Genomic DNA, 25297 nt, shown 5'->3' on the forward strand with positions numbered 1-25297 from the left:
TCGGTCCATAATCTGATATAGCTGCCTTATAAACCGATCTGGGATATTGACTTCTTGACCATGACCTTCAACATACATGTCAAATATGATTTGAATCAGTCTATAGCATGAATCAGTCTATAGCTATAAACCGATCTCCCTCTTTTGCTCTTCAGCCCGTAAAGAGCGAAATTCTTATTCGAATTGGCTGAAATGAAACGCAGTGACTTCTACTATGGTCGCCAACATTCAATTCAATTATGATCTGAATTGGACCATAACGGCCCGGCCGAACTTAACTTTATTATTGAAATGCTTACTTTACTTACTTTAATTGGCTATGACAGAATATTTGTTCCACTAGCCAAACGTAGAATAGCGTTCCAAGCGCCTCGATCTTCTGCGCTCATTCTAAAAGCTCTGACACCATGTTTCGAGTTGTCTCCCACAACTTGATCTTTCCATCGGGCTTTTGGTCATCCCGGTTTGCGTGTACCATCGTGTTTGCCTTCAAAAGACTTCTTTGCTGGAGCTTCTTCATCCATTCTGACAACATGACCTAGCCAACGCAGCCGTTGTATTTTGATGCGTGTAACTATGCTATCGTCGTCATACAGCTCATACAGCTCGTGGTTCATACGTCGCCTATATTTTCCGTTAACGCAAACTGGTCCATATATTTTACGAAGAATCTTTCTCTCAAATAATCCAAACACTGCCTCATCTGCTTTCACAAGTACCCATGCTTCAGAACCATATAATAGCACGGATGGTATCAGTGTCTTGTAAAGTGTAGTCTTCGTCTGTCTAGAGATGGCCTTGTTCCTAAACTGCTTACTTAGGCCAAAGTGACTTCTGTTTGCCAGTATTATTCTTCGTTTTATCTCAAAACTGGTGTCATTCGTTTCGGTTACGGCGGTACCAAGGTAGATAAAGTTAAGTGGTTCAAAGTTGTGGTTCCCAACTTCCTCCATTTTCTTTATTTGCTCGGTTGTGCAAGGCTTTTTGGGAGTTGAAACCATCCATTTCGTCTTATCTCCATTTCCTGCCAGACCCATTTTCACTGACTCTCTTTCGATTCTTTCAAAGGCTGCAGTTACTACCTCCGGTGACCGATCTATGATATCGATATCGTCGGCATAGACGAGTAGCATGTGTTCTCTTGTGATTAGTGTGCCATATCTATTCAAATCTGCATCTCGTATAATCTTCTCCAGCAGGATATAAAAGAGATCACACGATAGGCTGTCTCCTTGTCTGAAACCTCATTTGGTATTAAATGGTTCGGAGAGATTCTTTTCTATTCTTACTGAGGAACGCGTATCAGCAAGTGTCATCCTGCATACTTCACGAATACTTATTAATTTTACAGGGATACCAAACTTAGACATGGCTTGAAATACCTTTGAACGTAAAGGAGTATCGAAGACGGCTTTGTATTGAAATGCTACCATTGTATATTTCTTGAACACGAGAAAGGCTCGCCGACTAGGTCATGGAGAGCTCCTTTTGTGGACTTCGTCTTGCTTTATGCGTACTTTTGTCTATACAGGAGATATTTAGGAATGCTCGCCCTAAGATATGTACCTATCAACGCCTCTAGATGCCAGACTAATAGAACGAAAATCTTTTGCTTCATGTGCTACGGTTTTCCAGTTTTGGAAAACGCGTATCAGCAAGTGTCATCCTGCAGAGTCTTATTAATTTTGCAGGGATACCAAACTCAGGCATGTCTTGAAATACCTTTGAACGTAAAGGAGTATCGAAGACGGCTTTGTATTGAAATGCTACCATTGTATATTCCTTGAACACGAGAAAGGCTCGCCGACTAGGTCATGGAGAGCTCATTTTGTGGACTTCGTCTTAAGATATGTACCTATCAACGCCTCTAGATGCCAGACTAACAGAACGAAAATCTTTTGCTTCGTGTGCTATGGTTTTCCAGTTTTGGAAATGAAAACTTTGTGTAACTCCAAGCCTTAGGAATATATCCCAGGCATATCCTAAGGCAGAGAGCCAGTCTATCGGACACAGCTTGTTATTCAACCGGTCATATTTTAAGAGTCGCATCTTCTGATCTCCAAAGAAATCTGAAATATGACACAAAATCAGTGACACCTTTTCCGGCACCACAAATTACGTTGGAGAGCTTGCCAGAAAATGCGTATCCAAGAGTAGTTCTCATGTTTCCTAACATTACCCATACGTTCTTCGACTTCTGAATGTAACCTACCATGATAGGTGTGGAGGGTAGAATCTTTCGTATTCTAGAGGCCTTGGATATAACTACCATCGAGTTGCAAAATTTCACCCGGGATTTGTTTTGAGCATTGTATTTCTCTTCTCTTGTATTTTTATTTCAGACTTATAAATGTCCCACCCAGTCTTGCCACTAAAGAAAATTATTTCCTACCAAAATAAAAAAAAAATCCTACCAAACCGGACCAAAACCTTCCAAATGTCCTACAAGCCAAAAATTGGATATATGTTTTCATAACCAACTCCGAAGAATAATGAAATTATACATTTTCAAACCTATAAAGTATCTACGGCGTTAGCCTAGGGCGATTGAGTTTGAAAAGGGTAATCCGGTAAGGTCTTGAACCAATAAATGCGCCTTTACTATCCATTTTCGCTCTAACAGTGAGTTTCATGGACCCATCAACAGACGAGTATGGACAAAATCCTAATACATATCTATTATATAAAACTCAAGTGTATTGTTCCGAATAGACTCGAAAACGGCCCTGTAAGCCGGTCGGTCTGTTGAAATCACTATACAGCCTAGGGCGTTTGAGTTTGAAAATGGCGATCTCCTGCGGAAAGGTCTTGAACCGATAAATGCGCACCGATTTCCTTGAAATTTTCACAGATTGTGTAGGTTGGTCTGGAAGGAATAATGAAGGCGCAGCAGAGCGGGCCGGGTTCACCAAGTGTACTATATCTGCCATATTTCCAATTCAAGAAATTAAACACACAAAAGTCGTCTTTCTTGCCCGGAATGTACGAAATTTGGAACAGATTACGTACCAATTACAGCCAATATCAAAACTTGCACACTTTTTTCTCTGAAATTTGATACAGTAAGACCATTGCAAAAGTATTAGGACCCCCGACATCCATGGCTTTATTCTACACTCTTAACGAATACATAGACACGACAGGCAGTGAAATAATTTTGATGTATTCCTGCTGATTTTTTCAGAAATTAACTTGGTATTTATATGTGGGAAAAACCTACCAAAAATTGAGGTCAGCCTACCAACCTATCAAAGAAAAAAAACCTACCAATTTTGGTAGGAACCTTCCGATTTTGGTAGGAACCTACAAAAACGGCAATACTGGTCCCAGTCCCTATGCGTCCATTTGGCCTTCGCTTCATTGAAACGTCTTCTACCACCCCCACCTTATACACACCAATTCTCATGGACCGCAACGGCGGTCCTTCTGTCAAGCAGGGTAAACCCATCTCTAGTATTTTCTCCAAAGCTGAAGCTAATGTAGCGATAACTAGAGAAGCTGTTATCATCCACGACTTCCCAGTCACACCAGTTCTCCGATACAGGGTAACAAAAAGTAAAGTGGGAACTACACTAATGCTAGCTAATTGTGTGGGGCCACATAAACTAAACCGTATCATGTGATGTCGCTGTAAATCACACCGATTTCACTCGTCTATAAAAGTGTCAGTGAAAATTTGGATTGGGCAACACACAATGATATCAGAGATGTCTCTTAGCTATAGCTACATAGAATGTTCAAGGCAAACTTGCAATTTAAAAACAAACAAACAAGCAAAAGCATACCAAGTTCGGCCGGGCCAAATCTTATATACCCTCCACCATAGATCGCATTTGTCGAGTTCCTTTCCCGATATCTCTTTTTAGGTAAACAAAGGATAAAAGAAAATAATTGACTAAATATTGGAGCTATATCAAGTTGTAGTTCGATTCGGATTGAAGTGAATGTTGGAGACCATAGCAGAAGTCAATGTGTAAAAGTTCAGCCAATTCGAGTAAGAATTGCGCACTTTAGGGGCTCAAGAAGTAGAGAGATCGGTTTATATAGAAGCTTTATCAGGCTATAGACCAATTCGGACCATATTTGACAAGTATGTTGAATGTTATGGGAGAAGCCGTTGTACAAAATTTCAGCCAAATCAGATAATAATTACGCCCTACTGAGGCTCAAAAAATCAAGATCCAAGATCGGTTTATATGACAGTTATACTAGATTATTAACCGATTTGAATCATACTTAGCACTTAAGTGATAACAAAACACTACGTGCAAAATTTCAGTCAAATTGGACGAGAATTGCGCCCTCTAGAGGCTCAAGAAGTTAGGACCCAAGATCGGATTATATGGCAGCTATATCAAAACATGGACCGATTTGGCCCATTTACGATCCCAACCGACTTATACTAATAAAAATTTATTTGTGCAAAATTTTAAGCGGCTAGCTTTACTCCTTCGAGAGTTAGCGTGCTTTCGACAGACAGACTGACGGACATGGCTAGTTCGATTTAAAATGTAATGACGATCAAGAATATATATACTTTATGGGGTCTCAGACGAATATTTCGTCTGAGTTACAAACAGAATGACGAAATAGTATACCCCCATCCTATGGTGGAGGGTATAAAAAGGCTCGTATGTCCAATAACAAACCCAATAGAGCAACAGACAAATGGCGTCGCACACTCGAAAACACATCAAGAGTTTCTGCAAGAACAACAACTCCCATAAGTAATTTTTGTTTTAATACAGCAGACCATAATACAAAGTCATAATGGAGTTGTTCGAAAATGGACGGAAGGCCTCAAATTGAATTAACATCAAAATAAATATTAGGTGAAATCTGATTATAATAGGTTGGTAGAATTTTAAGTTTGTATTATAACCGTATAAAGTGGTAAAGTGTAGAAAGTGCTTCCCTTCATAAAACCAGCTGACTTGAGCCCTTGTTCCTTGGTGGAATGTTCATGGGCACAATTTGCATTTTTGACTTGAGCCATAAATCCGGATTTAATAGTTAGTGTAAAGTGGTGCTATTGTTAGAACATTCATTCGTATTTGGGTAAAAATGTGTATTCATCACAAATTCTTGCATGAAGTTATCACAAGAAATCATGTGCTTCCATGTTAACAAAATTTCAATATTTTTCACAAAAGAAGTAGTGGGAGTCTTTAATGGACATAACAATCAGTGGAATTTTCTGCTAAGCAACGGCCAAAGGCAAAACCTTGGCAGAACAGATTGATGACTCCACGTGTTTCACGATTAATGAATAATCAGGATAATGCGTGATTTCAATTCCATCAAACGAATATGCTTCAATGGGCATTATTTGGAAGATCGTGCTTTCCCAGTTGAAAGGTTTCACAGCACTTTGTTAAAAATAACTGATTTCATAAATCTAATAATCTTTTAACTAACAATACGATTATTGTAATCTCTTAAATTAATTATTTTTTACTTACCTCAACTCTCCAGATTTCCAAGCCAGGTGTACGACCAGCATTGGCGAAAGCAGGCGACATTACTCTCCTTCCTGGTGATTTACTGCCCGGTTGTAATTGATTTGTTTGTACTGGGATATTAGCGCGATTTTGAACAGTACCGGCCGAACACAGTGTTGCCAATACTAAAGCAATAAAACAGCTGTTTTTGTTTCCATCGAACAAGTCACGCGCAATGCATACACCAGGCAGACGAGATAAAATTTCAATGAGTCATTCAATGCCAATGTCAAGGATATGCATTCAAATGTTTGAGAATAGAAATGAAATAGAAAACAAACAAAATAAACACTTTAATATGTATGAAATATAAAATTTTTAATTTAAATGCAATACTCATAACAACAAAATGAAATTACATTAAAACGTCAAGCAAAAAATTGGCGATTTGTAATGTTTTGAGTTAAATAGGTTTTTGTTTTATATCAATGAAGGCCGAGTTAAAGGCATCGAATGTCGAGTTACAACTACTTTTTGGGGCTGAATATGATGTGTTTATTGTGCCTTAGATAGCGTTTTATGACTATTGCGAGGCATTATAACACGTCACAATGTTGGATTATTGATATGAGAACGGGGTATAGACTAACATGTTGAGTAGCCCAATACCTCATTGTATTATTTCTATACAAACGTATGTAGTATACGGAGCAATCAAACCGCTATAATATAATAAGGGTAAAAGAGACCCCAAAATGGGTGAATATGGTAAAACCCTGATAATATGACACTTAAATGAAAGTGATGTGAGAGAGACAGAGAAAGTAAGAGAAAAATAAAATAAGTAAGAATAATTTTATGCAAACTTTTTATAAATATGAGTTTATTTTCAGAATGTTGTACTCCTGACCAGCATACATATGAGCCACATTTCTTAAAGTTCTTGTACAGCACTTATTGTGTTTAGTTGTACAGCACTTATTGATTGATATGAGCGAATTATTCTCGCCGTTCCTTAAGAAATTTTGGTAGGCAAATTTGTAATGTGAATTAAACTTGGGTGAGGTTATCTATATATAAAAGAGTCGAGTGACTGACTGATCATCGCCCAGCCCAAACGGTTAAATTAGAAATTTCGTATGAATTTTGGTCTTGGGTCATAAGCACGAGATAAGGCTGGATTTGGTGATATTTGTACGTTTAGGTACAAAAAATACCAAAAAGTACAAAATGGTACATATTTGCCCAGCGCGAACGAAAGGGCTAGAATTATGTTCTGGCGCTCGAAAAAATAAGGTTTGGTAACAAAATTTTTGAAAATCGTACCGAAAGTGGGAGAAATAGTACGTTTAGTACCGCAATTTATACTATTTGGTACTTTCTTTGTTAATTGAACTATTGCAGATCTCTGACCATAAGAGTTTTTGTAAATTTGTACATTTAGGTACTAAAAAAGTACTAACAAGTAAGAGCGTGCTAAGTTCGGCCAGGCCAAATCTTATATACCCCCCACCATGGATTGCATTTGTCGAGTTCTATGCGGGGTATCTCTATTTAGGCAAACAAAGAATATTGAATAAGAACAGTTTGCTATTGGAGCTATATCAAGTTATAGTCCGATTCGGACCATAAATGAATGTTGAACATTGCAGAAGTCATTTTACATTCGGATAATATTTGCGCCTTGTAGGGGCTCAAGAAACAAAATCGGAAGATCGGTTTATATGGGAGCTGTATCAAGCTATTGATCGATTCAGACCATACTTCACATGTATATTGGACGTCATGAGATAAGCCGTTGTACAAAATTTCAGCAAAATCGGATTAGAATTGCTCAAGAAGTAAAGATCCCAGATCGGCTTATATGGCAGCTATATCAGGTTATGTATCGATTTGCGCCAAACTAAGCACAGTTGTCGGAAGGAAACACCACATGCAAAATTTCATCCAAATCGGATCAAGACGTCAAGATTCAAGATCGGATTATGTGACAGCTATACCAGGCTATTAACCGTACTTAGCACATTAGTTGCAAGTGACACCAAATCGCCACGTGCAAAATTACAACTAAATCGGATAAGAATTACTCCCTCTAAAAGCTGAAGAAGTCAAGACCAAAGTTCGGGTGCATTCCAAATTCGTAAATTTTGGTACCAAAAAGTACAAAATAATACGAAACATTTTTAGTTTGCCTACAGCAAACATATGTTCAGGTACTCAAACGTTTTGTTTCGTATGTTTAGGTACTTAAACGTACAAAATGGTACTTTCTTAACAGAATGAACTAAAGCTCTTAAAATTGGGTACAAAATGTTACATTCTTTACGAAATGAGCTAAAGTACTAAAAATTAAGATACGGTTACACATTGACAGTAAATATTGGGCGGTTAGAAGACTTGTTTTTAATTCGTGCATTTAGGTACTAAAACATACAAAATGGTACTTTCTTTACAGTATGATCTTAGGCTCTTAAAATTGGGACACAGCTACACCTTGACTATAAATATTGGACGACTAGAAAATTTTTTCAAAATCGTACATTTAGGTTCTAAATACAAAATGGTACTTTCTTTACGAATTGATTTATAGTGCTCAAAATGTATACCTTGGCACTATATATTGGGCGACTTAATGACTTTTGCGATGTATTGTTATTCTATTTGGTACTTTCTTTACAGAAGGTGACAGATTTCTGAAATTTTATACGCAGTTATTACAAAACTTCATAATCTTATAAATTGAGTTACTACCTATGTTTTTGGAAGTCCTTCACTAAACATGGGGTGTCATAAACGGGGGCAGTGAAGATCTGATTGTTTACTAAGAAACTAAATTAGTTCGACGAGAGGACCCACGCTTTTAAGAGAGAACAAACACACCTGTCCGTTACAATTAAATAGCTGGAAGTAGTTTTAAAGAGAAAGCTGAGCTGAAAGTGCCATATTCAGGAGAGTACAAAAAAGGGTCCGTTGATCTTGATAACTATAAAGAAGCGCCATTAACTAAAAAATAGGTAATGAATCCCAAGATGGCTCACTGGCTCTACGATAGTGTGATCAAACCGACTCTGACATCTTCATCGGTAGTATGGTGGACAGCAATGGAGAGAAAGTGCAAAGTAAACATTTTACAACTAGAACTATGCAGAATATTGAAAAGGTCTCACAATTTAACACTTTACAAAAGAATATAACTTAAGGCAGTAATGTCCAAATTGGATAAAAATAAGTCATGTTTTCGCAAGTTTTTGTGGATAAATGGGCTTGTTATGGCTGTAATAATGAAAATTGGGTAATGTATGTGGAGTTGTATCTAAATTAACCGATTCCCACCGTTTGCAGGGTGACATTGTCTGGCACTGATCATCATAGAGAAGAAAGTCTCCGAACCATTCAGTACCAAACAACGAGACAATCTATCATATGATTTTTATACCCACCACCGAAGGATGGAGTTATATATTGTATTCATTTTGTCATTCCGTCTGCAACACATCGAAATATCCATTTCCGACCCTATAAGGTATATATATTCTTGATCAGAGTAAAAATCTAAGGCGATCTAGCCGTGTCCGTCCTTCTGTCCGTGAAATCACGCTACAGTCTTTAAAAATGGAGATATTGAACTGAAACTTTGCACAGATTCTTTTTTTTTGTCCGATTATATCTTTATATAACCCCCATAAAGCCCGATCCGCCGATTTAGGGTCTTAGGTCCATAAATGCTACATTTACTATCCGATTTGGCTGAAGTTTGGTACAGTGGGTTACGTTAAGTCCCTCGATATATTCCTACAATTTGGCCCAGATCGTTTCAGATTAAAATATAGCCCCCATATAGACCGACCCGCAGATTTATGCTCTTAGGCCCATAAAGGCCATATTTATTATCCGATTTTGCTGAAATTTGGGACAGTGAGTTAAGTTAAGCCCCTTGACATATTTCTTCAATTTGGCCCAGATCGGTTCAGATTTAGATATAGCTGCAACATAGACCGATCTCTCGATTTAAGGTCTCGCGCCCATAAAAGGCGCATTTATTATCCGATGTTGCCGAAATTTGGGATAGTGAGTTAAGTTAAGCCCCTCGACATACTTCTGCAATATGGGACAGATCGGTCCAGATTTGCATATAGCTGCCATATAGACCGATATCTCGATTAAAAGTCTTGGCCCTATAAAAGGCCCATTTATAATCCGATTTCACTGAAATTTGACACAGTGACTTATGTTAGACTCTCGACATCCGTGTCGTATATGGTCTAGATCGGTTTATTTTTAGATATAGCTACTAAAAAGACCAATATTTTGTTATATACAATTGAACAATTACTTGTACTTATAAGTATTTGGTCCAAATCGAAACACATTTCGATATAGCTGCAATGGGGCATAAAGTATGCATTTGTCACCGGATTTTGGTGGTTTACATATATTTGCGAGGTGGTGGGTATCCAAAATTCGACCCGGCCGAACTTAACGCCTTTTTACTTATTTTACCGTTACCTCTTTGCCTTCAGAAAAATTGAGACATAACCCGCCTATGTTGACTAGGATTTGAATGAGACCAAGAAGTTGCCGCAACTAGATAGTCATGGGTTCACACAGATTGAAAAGACAGAAACAGGATACAGATACATGTCTCGAATTTCGATTGGAAAGCAAACAAAAATCCATAAAATAGCAGCGCTTTGGGATTTTGACCACAACAGTTCCATAAACTTACAGATAAAGTTGTTGATTACGAAATGCGTGAACTGGTGTGGTATAAAGCTAAAAAGAGACCTTCGATTTTGATAGTCACATGGCAGTTGAGGCGTTGACAAACAGGGCAGTCAAGTCGAAGACCATTCTGGATTGCAAAAGAGTGATTAACGCGAACGCTATCTGTGGCACAATCTGCATCATTTGCGTGCCGAGCCTGAGTTAGGTACGTCCTTCGTTATCTACACATAGAGTTGCACAATGAAGGTGCGATGCCAATGCCTAGCTTTAGAAAGGGAAAGGTTCCACCGTTTGGGATCGGACGTTATACCGAAATTGAGCTGGCATACAATGGAAGAGGACGAAGAAACATGGAAAAGCTCAGATTTCCTAACATAAGTTTTCAAGGTTTGTGCATGTCCGGTGGGACATGGATCCTCCTATTCAATCTAAACAAACCTCACCTAACCTTAATTCCACCATATTCATATTTAGTTAAAGACTTTGTAATGTATATACATATATTCTTAACCGCCATGACATCTTAAGTCGTTGTAGCCCTGTCCTTCCTTGTGTTTACTCGGCTGGTTGGCTGTCTGAAGCACTCTACTTTTAAAGAAGTACATAAATACAACTAATCGTCCGTTGAGATTGCTATGGTGTGAATCAGTTCATGTAAACATCTCCCGCTATGACCACACTTTAACTTTGCACGAAGACTTCCAATATTCAAGCCAATTATAGTCCATATCGGTCAATATTTTGATTCTTATCCAATTTGGGTGCTAGTTTTGCTAATTTATATAGTTTTGCAAATACATCAGACAAGATCCAATTCGGTCAAAAAAATTATCTTGCCAAATTAAAGGCATTATTACAAATCAGTTTGGCTTATATTTTAAATTTCTGTTTATAAATACAAAAAAAAATCCAAAAAACTGGAAAAATATGATTCATTTTGGAGAGTATAATCCGAAATTTCAGCTTTCGGAAATGTAATAAATAGATGTTTCTATATATTCACAGGTATCAAGCATTCAAGTTAATTTCGGTTCATTGACTTAATTGAAACTGGTTGTGCTCCTCATTTAAATTATTTACACTAATCACTTATGGATTGATGTCTTGCTGTTTTTTTTTTTTTAATAAATTACACGTAGTTTCGTTAAAATCTTGTTATTAATTCCGCCTTTTGAACATCCAACTATGTTTACATTTACATTAGTCAGTGTTTAGGTTTGACAGCTTGCAAAACTGTCCAATAACCCTTAAAATGATTACAATTAAAAAAAATTAACGGAATCGAAAACAAGATTTTATTGATAACATTATGAATAAATTAGATACTATGAATGAAAAAAAACTAGTATTGTGATGTTTGAGCTGTTTAGATGAGTTTCACTTTCATTTCTTCTTTTCGATTGTTAATGTTTAAAACACCAAGATTAACGAATACATAATTTTTCTACGCAGCACACTACATTGTACGAAAAACTCTCGATTTCAAGCCTGTAAGGAATGCCATTGACTGGCTTGAAGAAAATAGTGGATACCCACCACCTTCTCATTTACTACGAGATTGATCTTCCGCTATTTAAATAGGAAATAACATCTCAACAATATAGAAATCAAACTAAATTCCAAACAGGTAATAGGTTGTTTCATAATTATGATCTTTTAACAGAATCTCATTTAAAAACACACCGGACGATTCAGGCATACAGGAAAGTAAAAGACTTCGCTGGGAACAATATTTGAAGAAAGACATCACGAAACTTGATAAAATCTTCAAGATGTACAGTGCGGAGCAAAACCGAGTGGAAGTTCTACTTTTTGCATTTCTTTCGAATATTAAAAATGATAAATAGGCCAAAATCATTTTTTTTTTTCATTTGTTACGATTTGTTACTTATTACTGAAAATTTAAAGAAAGGTCCCCACAAAAAATAGTGCAAACAAAATTGATACATGCTCTCAATTTTGCACTTTTAGAACAATTATAGAAAATGGTTTGTCTTTGATACATTTTCCATAAACCACTATTTTTGTGAAGGTGAAGTAGCATGTGTTAACATGTCTTCCATCAATTTCAGAGTTATTTTACTAGAAGTTAATTATTTAAAACGCTGAAATTTAATCTGCTAGCCATTAAACTTGATCGTAAAGTAACGGTTGAGTGGAGCAGAGTTGTTTTCATTTCGCTTCTTAAAGAAAACCAGTAAGAAAAGACAAAAGTCGGGCGGAGCCCACTATATCATACCCTACACCTACCCTACAATTATAAATTCGGGCAATATATAAATATATATGTATATGATAGCTATATCTAAATTTGAACCGACTTTTAAACAGATCGGTTACAAATTGTGTTTATTACAGCCTTATAGGTGTAAATCAGGCGATACATATATTTTGGAGCTATATCCTAATCTGAACCAATTTTGGTGAAATCTCGCAGATATGCTAAGATCAGTAGCAAAACAATCCCTGACCTATTTTGTGCAGATCGGTTGAAAATTGTAGCTACTACGGCCTTTTAAGTGCAAATCGGGCGATACATATATATGGGAGCTATATCTAAATATGAACCGATTTTGACGAAATTTTGCAGATATGTTAAGATCAGTAACCGAATAACTGATGCCAAATGTTGTGCAGATCGGTTGAAAATAGTAGTTACTACGGCCATTTAAGTGCAAATCGGGCGATACATATATATGGGAGCTCTATCTAAATCTGAACCGATTTCGATGAAAATCAATAGCGTTCGTCCTTGGGCCAAAAAAGAGACAAGCGATGATTGGACAACAAATTCGACCAGCTTTTTGATTACAAGAATACATAGACTCACATACGGACAGACGGACATGGCTAAATCGAATCAGAAAGTGATTCTGAGTCGATCAGTATACTTACCAATGGGTCTAGCTCTTCTCCTTCTTAGCGTTGCAAACAAATGCACAAACTTATAATACCCAATACCACAGTGGTGGTGTAGGATATAAATATCTGTATCTCGTAATAGGTATAACCCGTTACCTAAAACGTTTAAAGCCTTTCAGGAGTAGGTTCAAAATGAACTCCAAAAACCCAACAACTACGGTGGTGGCATCGGACCGTAGTATATTGTGTGCCCCTCCTATAGGTGTGGGTGCCTTGTCACCTGTAGTCCAGAGTAATGCTTTAGTTAGTTGTCAGACTAACGAATGAAGTAGATACAGATAGCACAGAGGGATGCGCAATTCGTTCCCAGCCTTTAAGTAAAGGTTGTGTTTCCAATTGAGAATCAGGCAGCGACAGTGTCAATGAAACAGTCATCGCAGACGAATGGAGAGATGAGGTCAGCGGGATGACGGCTGAAGTGTGCGCGGGCTTTGCTAAGCTCAGAAGAAGTCCGAGAAAGCAATCCGGGGCACGACGGAGAAGACTAAGGAGAATGCATCAGCAGCGCAATCAGGCGAAAGTGCAGAATGTTGGTAGAGGTTGGTAGAGCGCTGAAAAAAAGTCCCCGTTTTCAAGTACTCGGGGAAGACCAAGCCAACCCTCCTACAATGGAGACTCCAAATAGTATCCTACAGAAGGAGACAAAGTCGGAACAAGAATGAAGAAACTGGGACTTCCAAATGGACGCCACAGTCATCACGGTAGGGAAATAGGATCGCTGAGAAAGGTAGAAATACGCTCTCTTACACCAGAGTGGCCAAAAAGCACAACAGAGACGAGTCATGACATATGCAATCATCGATATCAGTAGTTTATCCAGTTGAATTCCACCAGATCATCGGTCTCAAGTGGAGGATTTGGTTAACTAGCAGATTATGGAAGCATGTATTGAACTCTGGAGAGGGTCCACCCATACAAATTATGAGCTGCAAGTATGTATGGGACATTTTGATGCTACGCTTTACGTCAGCAGAATGTATTGATACCGCTCGTTGGAAATTTCCACACTCTCTGGGAGGGCGCAAACTCGACCTTGTGAAAAAGATGGACATCCCCCGGCACAGAAAAAAGACTATCTTCATCAATACCCCACAGCATGAAGGAGAACTTAAACAAGAAAAACCAATGTTTGGTCTCGAGAAATGAGAGGCCTTCCATGGGGAAGAGATGTAGGAAGGAATAAGCTTGGCTAAGACTAAAGCCATGGTGTTCTAATATTAAGCGTCGGCAGTGCAGTAGCTGAAGACCCAATACTGCCTAACGAACAGTGAACCGACAACGACTTTCATCATTGATTTTCTCGATATTGAGAAGACTAGGACAAGCTAAGAACCTAATATTAAAACATCTGGCAGTGCAGGGACAGGAGACTCAATACAGCGTAACGAACACGAAGCCGATGTAACGAACAGGAAGCAGTAGCAAATTACAATTGCCGTTTGTTTCACTTTCGAGACGAGGTCAATGATCGGAGATTTTCTTGCAATACCAACTTACGATCCTTGAATCCTTCACATGAAATAAGGTTGAAAACTCTTCTCACCAAAGACGAATCGCGTCCCATAGTGGTTGATGTGTGTGGTGATCTCTAACTTTCATTTTACATTGCAGGCAAATCTCCGACAATTGACGTCGTCTCGAAAGAGAAACAAATAGAAATTATAAAATTAAAATGATCTTCGCCGTAACAGGCAACAAAAATCTTGAAAAAGAAAGAATCGGCAGAGCCCGCCGGGGTTCGAACTTGGGCACACGGGGCAACAGCGAGAGCCGTTGCCGTTATTTAGCGCTCAAAGCCATCAATACAACTTCCAATGGATGCACAGAATCATGTGTGTGCATCGGAGTAGTGTAATTGTGTAGACAAAAAATCTGTCATTTGCGCAAACACAAGCATTGGGAAAGAAACCGCGAGCGCACAGGGTTGTCCAGCATGGGTAATGTGGTATTTTTAACATAGAGGCGTTTTCGCAATAAATACGATACATATACCAACTTACAGCCGTTGGAGCCTTCACACCTGATATGGCTCAAAAGTCTTCTTACCAAAGACGAAACGCGCCACCTAGTGGTTGGTGTGTGTAGCGATTACCGATCATTGACTCGCCTCGAAAGAAAAACAGACGGAAATACAATTTTTCAAAAGTCTTCTTACCAAAGACGAAACGCGCCACCTAGTGGTTGGTGTGTGTGGCGATTACCGATCATTGACTCGCCTCGAAAGAAAAACAGACGGAAATACAATTTTTCCTTTATATGAAGTTTGAAAATACTTTAGATAAATAAAAAAAAATTTAATAAATTTCTTCACCAAGGCTTCCCATATTCGAAAACGATTTTTATATATCAAGTTTGCATTGTGAAAGATCTTTATCCAAGCCATTTTAATTATTATCATTAATTTTATTTATACAAGTCAAAATACTCCTAATGAGTATTTAAACAGCATTATAATTGTTGTCGTCATCAGTAACACAATGTCATGTGGATATTTCTCAATAATTAATAATAAAATAGGTATCGCTTCATTAAACTCTTTGGCAATCAGTCGACTGTGCAAAAGCAATCAAAGGTGCACAGATTATGCGATAATATTGAAAAGTAATAAATATATACAATAATTTGTTTCTAATTGAGCGTAAGGCAACATAAACATATCTACTCAGGTTGCGTTAATTTCAAGTTGAAACAAGTAAAGGTCATTAAGTTCGGCCGGGCCAAACTTTGGATACCCACCACCTCGGGTATATATGTAAACCATCTTTCGTCAAAATTCGATGAAAAATGCATACCTTATGCCCCATAGCAGCTAAATTGAAATATGTTCCGATTTGGACCAAATACTAATAGGTACAAGTCATTGTTCAATTGTGTATAACAAAATATTGGTCTTTTTAGTAGCTATATCTAAAAATTAAAATGTCTAAGAGCCTAACACAACTCACTGACCCAAATTTCGGGACATCGGACAATAAATGCGCCTTTTTTGGGCCCAAAACCTTAAATCGAGAGATCGGTCTATATGGCAGCTATATTCAAATCTAGACCGATCTGGGCCAAATTAAAGAAGGATGTGGATGGCTCCAACACAACTCAATGTCCCAAATTTCGGGACATCGAACAGTTAATGCGCCTTTTATGGGCCCAAAACCTTAAATCGGCGGATCGATCTATATGGCAGCTATTTTCAAATCTGGACCGATCTGGCCCAAATTGCAGAAAGCTGTTGAAGAACCTAACGCAACTCAAATTGCAAATTTGTCCCATGAACATTCTACTAAGCAACAGGGGCAAACTTCTCACATATCAATGAGTGCAAATTTAAGCTCAATGATAAGGGACCTCCTTTTTATAGCCGAGTCCGAACGGCATGCCGTATTGCGACACCTCTTTGGAGAGATGTTTTTCATGGCATAGTACCTCACAAATATTGCCAGCATTAGGAGGGGAAAACCATCGCTGAAAATTTTTTCTGATGGTCTTGCCAGGATTCGAACCCAGGCGTTCAGCGTCATAGGCGGACATGCTAACCTCTGCGCTACAGTGGCCTAGCACAACTCGCTGTCCCAAATTTCGGCGAAATCGGACAATAAATGCGCTTTTTATGGACCCAAAACCTTAAATCGGCGGATCGATCTATATGACAGCTATATTCAAATCTGGACCGATCTGGGCCAAATTGCAGAAAGTTTTCGAAGAACCTAACGCAACTTAAATTGCAAATTCTTCCCATGAACATTCCACTAAGGAACAGGGGCAAACTTCTCACATATCAGTGAGTGCAGTCCGATTCAAGTTTAAGCTCAATGATAAGGGACCTCCTTTTTATAGCCGAGTTCGAACGGCGTGCCGTAGTGCGACACCTCTTTGGAGAGATGTTTTTCATGGCATAGTATCTCACAAATATTGGCAGCATTAGGAGGGGAAAACCACCGCTGAAAATTTTTTCTAATGGTCTCGCAAGGATTCGAACCCAGGCGTTCAGCGTCACAGGCGGACATGCTAACATCTGCGCTACGTTGGTCTAGCACAACTCACCGTCCCAAATTTTGGCAAAATCGGACCATAAATGCGCCTTTTATGGGTCCCATACCTTAAATCGAGAGATCGGTCTATATGGCAGCTATATGCAAATCTGGACCGATCTGGGCCAAATTAAAGAACGACATCGTAGGGTCTAACACAACTCACTGTCCCAAATTTCAGCAAAATCGGAAAATAAATGTGGCTTTTATGGGCCTAAGATCTATATGGGGGCTATATCAAGATATAGTCCGATATGGCCCATCTTCGAACTTAACCTGCTTATGGACAAAAAAGAATCTGTGCAAAGTTTCAGCTCAATATCTCTATTTTTAAAGACTGTAGCGTGATTTAAAAAGACAAACGGAGGGACATGGCAAGATCGTCTTAGATTTTTACGCTGATCAAGAATACGTATACTTTATAGGGTCGGAAATGGATATTTTGATGTGTTGCAAAGGGAATGACAAAATTAATGTACTCCCATCCTTCGGTGGTGGGTATAAAAATATAAAAACAAGTAAAAGCGTGCTAAGTTCGGCCGGGCCAAATCATATATACTCTCCACCATGGATCGCATTTGTCGAGTTCTTTTCCCGGCATCTCTTCTTAGGCAAAAAAAGGATATAAGAAAAGATTTGCTCTGCTATTAGAGCGATATCAAGATATGGTCCGGTTTGGACCACAAATAAATTATATGTTGGAGACCTGTGTAAAATGTCAGCCAATTCGAATAAGAATTGCGCCCTTTGTGGGCTCAAGAAGTAAAATAGAGAGATCGATTTATCTGGGAGCTGTATCGGCCTATAGACCGATTCAGACCATAATAAACACGTATGTTAATGGTCATGAGAGAATCCGTGGTACAAAATTTGAGGCAAAACGGATAATAATTGCGACCTCTAGAGACTCCAGAAGTCAAGATCCCAGATCGGTTTATATGACAGCTGTATCAGGTTATGAACCGATTTGAACCATACTTGGCACAGTGAGTGGATATCATAACAAAACACGTCGTGCAAAATTTCATTCCAATCGGATAAGAATTGCGCACTCTAGAGGCTCAAGAAGTCAAGACCCAAGATCGGTTTATGACAGCTATATCACGTTATGAACCGATTTGAACCATACTTGGCACAGTTGTTGGATATATAAACAAAACACGTCGTGCAAAATTTCATTCTGATCGGATAAGAATTGCGCACTCTAGAGGCTCAAGAAGTCAAGACCCAAGATCGGTTTATATGGCAGCTATATCAAAACATGGACCGATATGGCCCATTTACAATACCAACCGACCTACACTAATAAGAAATATTTGTGCAAAATTTCAAGCGGCTAGCTTTACTCCTTCGGAAGTTAGCGTGCTTTCGACAGACAGACGGACGGATAGGGTTGTAAATGAGCCATATCGGTCCATGTTTTGATATAGCTGCCCTATAAACCGATCTTTTGTCTTGACTTCTTGAGCCTCTAGAGGGCGCAATTGTTATCCGATTAGAATGAAATTTTGGACGACGTGTTTTTTATGATATCCAACAACTGTGCCAAGTATGGTTCAAATCGGTTAATAATCTGATATAGCTGCGATATAAACCGATCTGGGGTCTTGACTTTTGAGCCTCTAGAGGGCGCAATTCTTATCCGATTGGATTGAAGTTTTGCACGACGTTTTTTGTTATGATATCCAACAACTGTGCCATGTATGGTTCAAATCGGTTAGTAACCTGATAAAGCTGCCATATAAACCGATCTTGGGTCTTGACTTCTTGAGCCTCTAGAGGGCGCAATTCTTATCCGATTTGGCTGAAATTTTGTACAACGGCTTCTCCCATGACCTTCAACATACATGTCAAATCGGTTTATAGCCTGGTACAGCTCCCATATGAACCATATGAATTAATATCCGATTTGGCTGAAATTTTGTACAACGGCTTCTCCCATGACCTTCAACATACATTTCAAATATGGTTCTAATCGGTTTATAGCCTGGTACAGCTCCCATATGAACCGATCTCTCTTCTTGTTTTCAAATCTCAAACTATCTACAATAATTAATTATCCATAATAACTAAGCAGTCCAGTCGGCTGATACCGAAGATAAAAAAATTCCCACACATTTTCACATTTTTGTTTTGTGTTTCAAATACCATTATATTCGATTTATGTATTTGTTTAATTTCTTAAATACAATAGTTATGTATATGTCGACAAAGAAAACGAGGAAAGCGTATTTATTGCTTACCAAAAAACATAAGACTTTGCTAATTTCCAAAATACATTTCGAATATTTTCATTTTAATTAGAAGCAAACACATGCCTGATTATTAAATGTATGTAAAGGGTGATTTTTTTGAGGTTAGGATTTTCATGCATTAGTATTTGACAGATCACGTGGGATTTCAGACATGGTGTCAAAGAGAAAGATGCTCAGTATGCTTTGACATTTCATCATGAATAGACTTACTAACGAGCAACGCTTGCAAATCATTGAATTTTATTACCAAAATCAGTGTTCGGTTCGAAATGTGTTCATTCACCGTTCAGCGATGAGGCTCATTTCTGGTTGAATGGCTACGTAAATAAGCAAAATTGCCGCATTTGGAGTGAAGAGCAACCAGAAGCCGTTCAAGAACTGCCCATGCATCCCGAAAAATGCACTGTTTGGTGTGGTTTGTACGCTGGTGGAATCATTGGACCGTATTTTTTCAAAGATGCTGTTGGACGCAACGTTACGGTGAATGAACACATTTCGAATCGAACACTGATTTTGGTAATAAAATTCAATGATTTGCAAGCGTTGCTCGTTAGTAAGTCTATTCATGATGAAATGTCAAAGCATACTGAGCATCTTTCTCTTTGACACCATGTCTGAAATCCCACGTGATCTGTCAAATACTAATGTATGAAAATCCTAACCTCAAAAAAATCACCCTTTATATAAAATCGTTTTGAACTTTTTTATATACACACATAATGTGACTGTTAATTGGTATATGGAAGCGTTTGAAAAAAGTTTTCCCTGAAAAATTTTTCCCGGCAAGGGGAATGAAAACATTGAATTGTGAAAACCCCATAGATTTGGAAATTAAATGCAGCATCAAATGTTAGATAAGTACTTGCGCGGTAGCCTTTAAAGCTTCCCTCCACCCACATGACATAATGGGGGGCTATCCTATCACACATACAAATTCAGACAACACCTTAGGTAAACTGTATTTGCTTGCGCAAAATATTAATGCAGTTAATTAGTGTATCTAATGAGGGGAAATTTTTCACATATCACTCTATAATGGGCAAAATCAAAATGAAAGAACGCCCCATTGGTTTGTAACAACATAAGAACGTATAAAACAACAACACCCTTCTGTCCTTAGTCCCCTTAAGAACTATGACATCTACTTGACAGTAGACATGTTTTGTTTGAACTGAATTTAAGATTTGTTAAGGTATGTTATAAGATGTCCAATTTTGCAATCTTTTTGTTAAAAATACGTGCAACATTTCAGCCTGCAAAAGAAAATTTGCCCAATGAGCATTCCATTCAGGAACAGGGGCAAACTTCTCGTATATCAATGAGAGCTTTCCGATTCAAGTTTACGCCCAATGATAAGGGCCTTTTTTTAGCAAGGGGGGCATAAGGTTTAGGTGGCAGTATGCCATAGCTTTAAAACTCCCAACACAACCACTAATTCAGACAAGTTATCAAAGAAATGAAAAGGTGGCACACATCGCAGATGTTCTATATCCTCCTTTTCTCCGACGTCCTCACAGCTTCTGCAGAAATCATTACTTGCAACCTTCTGTCTATCAACATGCCCCCACGGGGAACCATTAGGTGAATAATAGCTATTCACAACGGTCTGAAATGGAAGATTAACACTACCCAGGTACGTGTTGTTTTGGAATGTTCCCTAACAATGTTTCTCCTGGGTACGACAGTGCTGTTTAAATGGTGTATAAATGATTCGTGATTGTCTAATAGTTGGAATGGTATAAATGATGGTAAGGGGATGAAGGACGATAAGGAGGTAAAAGACGAAGGATGAATGAGGAGTTAGTAGACTGCATCGAAAAGGTCTGTGAGTCAAAAGCTTCTGTACTGTGTTGCAGTCTTCGGAGCTGAAATAGTTGGACTACGTGGTCAGACCAGAGTCCTTAATCTGGTACCACGGGAGTCAGGAGCCCCTGAAACTTCGGTTACAGCCTGATTATGGTGAGGCCCCAGTTGGGAGAAACGTGGAGTGGCTGTGGTTTAGACCTAATATCGTATTCGATGCTCGGTGTGGTGTTGCATATAATCAATTGGATGCCGTGACTCATAGATTGGAAGGAATTTTAGTTCCGCTCCTAACCAGGGGGGACATCACGTCCAAACAACGTTGGATCGCATTGTTACTCATGTTTGCTTCGATCATGTATGGGGGCGTTGGTAGACACATTATATTCACCCGGATATCTAGAATATAAAATATCCGACCCAAAGACACGCAGATTAAGTGCGAGGCAGCCACTGCGGCTATGAGACTTAAGGCTATGGGAGAATGGATTGAGGATAGAAGCAGCTCACACCATCGCGGTATAATAGAGGTAACGATAGGAAACCTGGAAGGAATGGAAGAGGCTTCCGATCGAATATCTGAGACAACACTTGAGGTTGAATGCGAGGCACTGCACCCAGCGGCACAGTCTAGGATTGATGGAACCCTAGTATTGCCATCTGAAAGATCATGTTAGACGAATGAACCAATGCTAAAGGACAGAGTGTGGCTGGGGGTCTACATTGAGAACCCAGGGAGATATGTTTTAGACTACCTGATCATAATACGGTCCGGCAGGCGGAGTTCCTAACGATCACAGAATGCGTGAAGTAGTGTGGTGTTAATGCGAGGACGTCGAGTATGAACATTTTTACGGACAGAAAACAGACCATAAGGGCAATAACAACCACAACGGTAAGATAACAAACAGTCTTGAAATGTAAGAAGGAGATTAACCCTTCTCTGAGAATGACACGATCCATATCATTTGGGTGCCGGGCAATAGCGGAGTAATTGGAAATGAGAAAGCAGACGATTTAGCAGTGAAGGCCAGAGAACTGCCTTCAATAAACTTGGTTAACACGAAGCCTTTCGGTTCGACGCAGTCCGAAAAAAGTGCGTGGGCGACGAACGCGAATGCGAATGTAACCCTGTGGAACAGCGAAACGGTCGGTAGATTGGCAAAAATTCTATGGGGTGATCCGGATCGTGAGAAGATGAGGCTATTACTGAAAGGAAGTTAGAAGAAGGTCATTATAGCTATTGATATCATGACGGGACACATAGGACTACGAGCTCACTTATGTAAAATCGGCGCGACAAGTGATAGCATGTGTAGAGCATGCGGGCAAGATGGCGAGACAATGTCATTGTCCTGCTTTCGCGCCCAACAGACACCGGCACATAGGTGGTGACATTATAACAGACATGAACCAACTTAGAGGCATGGCATGGAAAACAATTAAGGATTTTGTAAGTAGCACCGAATTTCTAACTTATTTTTTTTTTTTCGAGGTTACTTTTTAGTATTTAGAGCGCACCACAAGCCGATTACTGGTTTAGATGTATGTCTATAATGGTATGGGGGGTTCGTACCCAATTATCAACCTAACCAAACCTTAGTCGGACCGCACTCGTTGATGTGAGAGAAATGTACCCTGTTTCTTAATGTAATGTTCATGGGAAATTTTACATTTCCAAAATATTTGATTTAAAGTTAAATTTCCTGCCCAGTAAAACACCGAGGTATTTTACGCTTTCAGTATAGGGAACATTCTCCCCTACGAAGCAGACAGTTGCCACTGTGGGTTACTTGTATGTCCTGCTGATCGACTTAAAATGTTATTACGATCAAGAACATACAGTCGAAACCGCACAACTGTAATACGCTAAAGTGAAGAAGTATAACTTGATTAAAAGTATCATTTGGTGTTATACAGTACAATTTAATTCGCTTTTGTAAAAATTCCGCCTAGCTGAAAACATTTTTACAACGCAATTTTTGTTTTTATATGAATCTGAAATCGCAGCATCTTCGAGCTTACCTTTACCTTACGCTAATCCAGAATAAATATACTTTATAGGGTCGGAAATGGATATTTCGATCTGTTGCAAACGGAATGACAAAATGAATATACCCCCATCCATCGGTGGTGGGTATAAAAAGCATTCCTCTTTCACAACTTGGGTTGTTTCAAACATAATTAGTGTGGTGAAGTGGATGTTGTCCTACACTTATGCCTTATCGCTTAACTGGAAATAATTTGCACTTATCCAAACTACGCCTAACTGAAAATTAGGGATAAGTAAACCAAAATGGGCGCATGGGGCGAATAGATGCTGTAAAGCTAGTTAGAAACTAGCCCGTTGACCAAAGCAACACATTTTTAATAAAAGATTTCAATTAAGCGGAGTTGATATCTTTGAATAGTATTTTTTACATAAATTTCTATTGCAATTAAGCGATTTTTCAATTAATCAGTTTTTCAATTAAGCTGTGTGAAATGTATTTAAAAGTTTAAATTTAAATTTTTCCAATAAAAAAATATTCAATTAAGGGGATTCGACTTGGGGTCTTAAACCTTAAATTCTAGGTGTTATAATCGGAATGACGAAGTTAGTATAGCTCCATACTACAGTGAGGAGTATAAAAATATTAATTTTTATAAAAAGAAATTAGAAGTCATTTGTGAAGAAAAATGTGTATTTTTTTCGGCTATCGAAATGCCATATCATTACCAAAACCCTTCCATGAAGGAAACATTTTTAATAAAAACTAATCTTTTTTCGTGTGTTAGGAGGGGCGTAATGCTGGCGACTTTTGAGAGGTACTGTACCACTTGGTATGAAAGCCATGTTAAAACTTCTCGACAAATAGGTGTCGCACTGCGGCACGCCGGTCGGACTCGGCTATTAAAAGAGGGCTCCTTATCACTGAGCTTAAACTTGAATCGGACAGCACTCATTAAGATGTGAGAAGTTTGCCGCTGTTCCTTAATGGAATGTTCATGTGTATGGATCGATTGTGACCATACATATGGTTCGTATGGTGATGGATTTTTAAGTAAACATACATTGATTTGGCTCGTAATGAGCAATTTCTTGCTCTCAACGCTCCAACAATTTAAGGTAATGGTGAATATTCGCACTTATACCATTAATATCTCTTCCACAGTTCCGTGGATGTAAGGAAATATTGCGTCACCTTAGCCCATATAGTCTCCACATTTGTAGTCCTATCTTTTCGTCAATTGAGGAAATACATTTTATGTACAAATCGACCTAAAATCGACAGGTTGTGAGTGCGTGTTTGCGTTTGTGTTTGTGCAACTGTTATATGCTATAAACTCAAATCTAGTGGAATAATTTAGTTTGGCTTCCGGTGCAGAAAATGTGGAAAAACAAACATACACAGCATAAAAGCCAAAACATTTTGTATAACAAGTGAAGAAAAATCATTAGAAACATTAACAAATATGCTCATTAGGAGGATACCAACAGCAAAAACTTATGTTTGCAAGCTATATGTACATAGGTATCCACCATCAAAGTTGTTATTAACGTGTTCGCATACTCTTTAATTAGGGAATACAAAGTCAGCCGTTGAGCTCGAAGTTTGGTCTACGTATATTTTTGCATAAAAAAACTCTAATAACTACGATTTTGTATTGAATCTCAAACCACACATCGTATTGAGGTTTTACATACCTAAGAGATGGGTGTAATAGCTTGGAAATAATTTTCTCATTGATGGGAGTAAAAGCTATTTAATAATTTCTTCAGAAATAAAGTAAAACGTTTGAAATTAAACTTTCTCAATGACTAACATTTCTCATTGCAAATAATAATCAATGCAGATCTCAAATGGCAAGTTTATTGCCTGCTAAAGGAGTTCATATCAAAACAGTTAATTTGTACAAAATATGTAATGCTTCCTTAAAATAAGGAATGGCAATTTGAAACAGTTGATTGTGAAGCACAACTCCTTACTTTCTTCGAGCTCAAGCATTAAAATCGTTTGATGGATTTTTTGGTGTATGTCTTTAAGTTTCGATGTGTTCTCAAGTCCAAAATTTTGGCCAAATGGAAGTAGCTTAAGTAAAATCGGGCTAAGTTCGGCCGGGCCGAATCTTGGGAATCCACCAC

The 25297-nt window shown here is 38.4% G+C and overlaps 1 protein-coding gene across 2 annotated transcripts in view; it reads right to left on the minus strand.

Annotated features, from left to right (window-relative positions):
• LOC106084472 (gelsolin) overlaps nt 1-25297 on the minus strand; it is a 134045-nt gene that overhangs the window by 56857 nt on the left and 51891 nt on the right. For both annotated transcript variants that reach the window (XM_013248174.2, XM_013248175.2), the window contains one exon: nt 5463-5643. In XM_013248174.2, the coding sequence (XP_013103628.2) occupies nt 5463-5643 (181 nt within the window). The remainder of the gene's footprint in view (nt 1-5462; nt 5644-25297) is intronic.

Source organism: Stomoxys calcitrans, chromosome 2, assembly GCF_963082655.1.
Source record: "Stomoxys calcitrans chromosome 2, idStoCalc2.1, whole genome shotgun sequence".
Taxonomy (NCBI): domain Eukaryota; kingdom Metazoa; phylum Arthropoda; class Insecta; order Diptera; family Muscidae; genus Stomoxys; species Stomoxys calcitrans.